At 32.5% G+C, this 6,202-nt stretch overlaps 1 protein-coding gene across 1 annotated transcript; it reads left to right on the top strand.

The window, feature by feature from the left end:
* Nucleotides 1-321: 321 nt before the first annotated feature.
* Nucleotides 322-6,001, top strand: LOC130500057 (pectinesterase inhibitor 5-like). Its single transcript, XM_056994757.1, has 3 exons — nucleotides 322-480; nucleotides 5,270-5,515; nucleotides 5,657-6,001. The coding sequence occupies exons 1-3, from the start codon at nucleotides 322-324 to the stop codon at nucleotides 5,999-6,001; spliced, it is 750 nt and encodes a 249-aa protein (XP_056850737.1).
* Nucleotides 6,002-6,202: the final 201 nt, after the last annotated feature.

Genomic DNA, 6,202 nt, shown 5'->3' with positions numbered 1-6,202 from the left:
GAAGAGCATAGACCTGAGTTTACCTTAGTTCGCTCTCGGAGCTTGTGGGATGTAAGTGACAAGTCAGCAGGATCATGGATATGGCGGAAGCTTCTGAAGCTTAGGGACCAAGCATCATCTTTTCTCCGGTCTGAGATTGGAAATGGCAAGAACACTCTGTTTTGGTTTGATAACTGGCTGAGTGTTGGAAGACTTTTAAGCATTGCAGGTGATTATGGCACATAGGTCCTAGGTATTTCCCGCTATACGACGGTCTCGGAAGCGGCTTCTGGTGGACAATGGAACATACGTCAATGTCGTGGCCGTCACCTACGGGCAATGATGGCTTGCATCAACTCTGTTCCTGCTCCAGAGGAAGACGCAGCCGATGATCGTCGTCTATGGCGTCAAGGGGAAGAAAATTACAGTCCGAACTTTTCTAGTAAGGAAACATGGGAACAGCTTCGAACCCATCACCTGATGCTTAACTGGAGCAGAGTGGTCTGGTTCAAACAGGGCATTCCGCGGTTTTCATTTATAACTTGGCTGGCTTTTCAAGATAGACTGGCGACGGGAGCAAGAACCAGAGCTTGGGAATGTATCCAACCATGCATACTATGTGGCGAACCAGACGAGACTCGCGACCATCTGTTCTTCGCTTGTTCTTACTCTTTTGTGGTGTGGTATGATCTCGCAGAGTTTCTGCTGGGACCTCGAGTGAATCCAGACTGGTCTATCACTATTGCTTCGCTCCTTTCACCACGCAGGAAGGAGATCGATACATGCCTCCTTAAGCTTATTCTCCAAGCTACAATTCACAGTATATGGCGAGAGAGGAACAATAGGCGCCACCAGGGTGATCCTCTTAGTCCATCCCAGATGGTCCGATTCATCGATAAGACCATAAGGAATAGGATATCTTCTCTTCGCTAACGAAAGCCAGCCTACTACAGTGACATAATGCAGCGATGGCTGCAAAGGACTGTTTCTTCATAAGTAGCTCTCTGTTTCCTTCAATATTCTGTTTCAAATTATGAAAGCATAAACCTCAGTGGTCTGTAATTTTTTTCTTTTGTTGATAATCAATTTAAAATTTCAGCAAAAAAAAAAATTTCTTTTCATCACACTCTCCTACCGTAGGAGTGGGAAAAAGTCCAAAAACCGAACCGAACCGAAGCGACCCAACTGAAATTAAACCGACCAAAACCAAACCGTGTTATTTATATAACCCAATTGGTTCGTGTTCTACTCAACCTGAATGGTTTGGTTTGGTTTGGGTTTAAACCGAACAAAAACCGAACCAAACCAATGACCCAATATATTTTTAATATATATATATATATATATATTATTGTAAATTTTAGTTAAAGTTTTGTTTTCCATTTTTTAACTTCCATATATTTTTAAAAAATTCCAAATATGATTCAAATAATGTTATTGTATATATTCTTTAATCTTAATACCTAAAGATTGTACTCAAAACAAAACCTAAAAACTATAAGCATCTAGATCGTAGTCGTCTTGTTCTTTTCCAATATCCATTGTGTAAAGGTAAAATTATGTAACAAAATTATTGTTTGGTACTTTTAGTTTTTAGATACATTGTTTTTTTACTTTTAGTTATGGATTTTTTAGCTAACAAAGTTTATATTTACACTAGATCTTTTATAATTCGCATACCCAAACTACACCAAACCAAACTAAACCATAATAAAGTAAACCAAACTAAATCAAAACCAAACCAAACCCAAACCGAATCCAAACTGAAGCTACTTTGGTTTTAATTGGATTGAGTTTTATAAAATCCAAATTAACTAAATCAAACCGAATCCAAAACTAAACCGATATGCTCAGCCCTACTCCTACGTACACATTTAATTAACATATTTAACATTTTGTGTACATACACACAATACATTCAATATTATGAATACATTCAACATTTTGAATACATTCAACATTATGAATACATTCAACATTTTGAATACATTGAATTTAATTTATTCATATAAGTTTCAAGGCCAAATTCAACACTACTTCTATTGAAACGATTTAATTATTGTTTAATTTTCAACAGTGCCTTTGTAAATAGTTAACTAGATTTTGACCCGTGCTTAAAAGCGCAGATTTTGTTTTCTGATTAAAATCGAACTAAAAAGATATAAACAGACTAACAATGCATTGATATTGGTTTGGATCCGAATCCAAGGCAAAATATCTATTAAATAGTTTTTTGATATGCGGATCTCTATTCGAGTATGAATCTTACCTGAGACCAGATCGGATATCCAAAGTACATAAATTAACATTTGTGTATATTAGATATATCTGGATATTTCAGATATATTTTCGTATCATAATTATTATTTTTAAGTTTTGGGTTTCGGTATTCAGTAAAATATCAAAAAACTAAAAATATTTTGGATATTTAGATAAATTTGGGTACTTTTGGTTTATCGTGTCAGATTTCGGGTCAATTTCGGGTTATTTTGAGTATTGAATATTTTGATATTTTGTGTGTTTATGTATTTTTGGAGTTTTCGGATACTTCAAATATTTTTTGGATCCTAATATCTGAACCGATATGGACCTTTTAGGTATCCAAAAATTACATGTAGCTTACATGTATCTTAATTATTCATCCAAACCCGAAAGAAACCGGCACGAACCTAAACAAAAAAAATCAAACACCTACGTAGATCTAAATGTCTAGAATTCGAAAGATCTGTACCAGAAGAAAAACTGATCGGTACCTGACCCAAACGAATGCCTACACTTACTCTCTCTTATTATATTTTGTGTGCATTTTATAAAATTTACATTTTTTTGTGTTTGGTGAGACTTAAAATTACTCGACAGTGTTTTAGGTAATTTAATAGTATATATTTATAAGATTTTTACAGTTTTTAAACTTATCTTAAATAACAATTTTTATTATAAATATTTTTTATAAAAATAATTTAATGTAATATATATAATTTAAAAAAAATTGTTCGCTAAACTATTTTTTTATAAAATTTGATTTTGTAAATAATTGGAACCATATAATCTAAGAAGATATAGTATACAGTAATATGTTATATGATATATGATAACTCAATTTAATAATCGATGTTTAATAGTCTGAATGTAACCTACGGAACAATTGTGACACGGTCTTCGTAGCAGCAAAACATCTGCTATGTCATAAAATATGTCACTATTGAACACAAAATATGTTATACAATGTTATCGTGAGCATAACGTTGTGTGATAAAATATTTTTAGAAAAATAATATCACATGAAATGTTGAGTAACAATAGTACGATTGGAATAATTAATGGTATGTTAAGAAGTAGTTATATAATTTATATGGTTTAGGAAATCTGATTTCTTTCAAGTATATATGATAAATAAGTACATATTTGAATTAAATAAATATTTCTGAATCTATTTCTGGTATAAAAATATTATGGTTACAAAATTTGAGAAACTTAGAATATTTAAATAAATATCATTATATACATACATATATATATATATATATATATATGTATATATATATTTGATACCATTTTAGAAATCTGATTTCATTTTTATAAAAATTGGTATTATATAAGATATTTATATAAGGTGATAGTCAAACTTTAAATTTTTGATTTTAACATCTGTTTATTTCAATATATTAAATATTATTATTTTATTGTAACTGAAACAATCCAGGATAGGTTAATAAAAATATACACAATCAAAATTAGTTTTAGAATTCAAAATATTTTGATGACAACCTGTTCCGTGGACCTCACTGTCCCTTAGATCCAGGTTCACAGCGCTACAGTGAGGTCCACGGGACAGGTTGTCACAAAAAATTGACTTTTATTGTGACAACTTGTCCCGTGGACCTCACTGTCCCATGGATTCCATGCTCACAGCGCTGCAATGCACCGATCATAACCCTTCACCGTGGGAGGAAACGCCTTAACATCTACCGGTAGGTTATTGATGCGCTTGGCGTTACTCGAACCTAAGACCTCATCCTTTAACAACTCTCCACAAAACAAGCTGTCACCAATTTCGTGAGTTCTCTTCATGTTAAGCGCACAAAACTGCAGGTCAATTAATTGGTGATATCTTGTCTTGTGAAAAGTTGTTAAAGAGTGAGGTTTTGGGTTCGAGTAACGTCAAGCGCACCAATAACCTACCGGTGGATATGGAGACGGTTCTTCCCACGGTGAGGGATTAGGGTCGGTGCGGTGCAGTGCTATGAACCTGGTGTCTAAGAGACAGTGAGGTCTACGGGACGGATTGTCCCACTATTATTCATGTATTTGAAATTACCTAACCAACATTTTAGAAAAGCCAAACAGTGAAAATTTGATTGATAGCACAATTTGATATTGAATATTATATTACCGCATGTGTTAACTAAATATATATCTAATATACTAATGTGTGATAAAAGAAAATATAGTATAATGTTGTACAATTATATTATTAGGGAGTCTAAAAAACTTTATGATTTGGACTGATTCATTTGAATGCAAATTAAACGTTACATATCGACATACACAAAATCTCAGTTCCACGTTACTTGTTAGACCATGATATCTAGAGAGACATGTTTATGATAGACCAGATATGTCACATTAATTTTCTAAAAAGTAAACAACTATATAACAGTCAGAATATTAATATATTTCCTAAAAATTTTTTTTGTAAAGAATATTTCCTAAAATATTAGAGCAAGATTTTGGTGAGATACGTAAGATATGCATGCCGCCACAAAAAAAGATACGCATGATACTACTCTTAGTATTACATTTGGTTGTTATAATAAATTTGGTTATATGTTATATAAGTTGGACTAAAAAATAAAAGGGTGCAACAACTATTTTAAGTAGATTTTTTGAAACAGATTATCTTTTAATAGTATAGATACCTTGCCAAAACAGGAAAAAAACAATTATGGAGAAGAATGGAAAAATGGGAAAACAACTAAATTTCTTGACAGAATTGAAAATTAAAAGAAAATCAACTATAAAGATGATAAAACTTATGGAATAAAATCATTCAAACTCATTAAAAGCTCTGTAGGTTGAGGTGTTTCACTCCATGCATATTACCAGTTACATGATAAATAAAGAAAGCAAAACCAATGGTATATATATATATATATATATATATATATATATATATGCTGTCTTTTAGCAGATAGATGATTCATAGTTTTCTAATCTATCAAGGAATCTAATTCATACAATATCATTATCATTTTTAAGTTTCAATTTTCTTTAATAAAAAATAAAAAAGAAACTAAAACCCAAGAAAACACACCCAACACCACTTTGTCTCAACGTGCCCACAATGAAGATAAATTACATTTGTTTGCTTACATGGTTCCTTTTGTCCGCGTTTTCGGTAACAAACGCGATTCCAAAAAGTGACATTCAAAACTTGTGCAGAGAGACGACTGATGCCGCGTTCTGCGTGAACCAACTCGATTCAGATCCACGAATAGAAGCCGCAAGAGATCTCGGAGACGTGCTTGTTATTGCGGTAATGTTTTATATTTTCATATGTCTTCATATCAATTAAGGATTGCGTATATTATTTATTTTATTTAGTTAGTGACTAGTATAATAATAGACGATATATAAATAGATGAAAGCTTTGTTTTATGATTGGAAATTTTATCAGATAACACTGTCAACTATCCAAGTGAATGACGCAAAGACCCATATTAACAGTGTCAGTCGACAATACAGTGGTCCTAATGGGAGGAGACGGATCAGTGTTTGCAATAAGAATTATGATATCGCTTTGGCTAGGTTCCGAACTGCTTGGGAAAATGCACTGAAAAAATCATTTGCGGAAGCCTACAGACTTGCGGGTGTTGGCCAGAACGCTGTGACTGACTGCGAAAACGGATGGGGAAGGAGTGGCCCGAGACAACAGTCTCCTCTCACTTTATATAACACAAATGTTTCAAAACTATATGGAATCATTCGTCTTCTTACCCAAAAGCTTGGGATTAGAATATAATATATTAGAGGAAATAAAAAATACGTAATCAAAATTTTTGAAATATTAAAGTTTGTTTATTCTCTATTTACAAAAATAAATTATTTCAAATTTAGGAGACCTACATTTAAATGAATAATCTTGGTGAAACTAGAATTGTTCTTTTCTTTTTCTTAAACACAATTTTAGAGCTTCAATCTGGTAAAATCAGACCAACTAAAA

Source organism: Raphanus sativus, chromosome 9, assembly GCF_000801105.2.
Source record: "Raphanus sativus cultivar WK10039 chromosome 9, ASM80110v3, whole genome shotgun sequence".
Lineage (NCBI taxonomy): Eukaryota > Viridiplantae > Streptophyta > Magnoliopsida > Brassicales > Brassicaceae > Raphanus > Raphanus sativus.
Note: the sequence above shows the minus strand (reverse complement) of the source record. Positions and strands in the feature narration are given on the sequence as shown.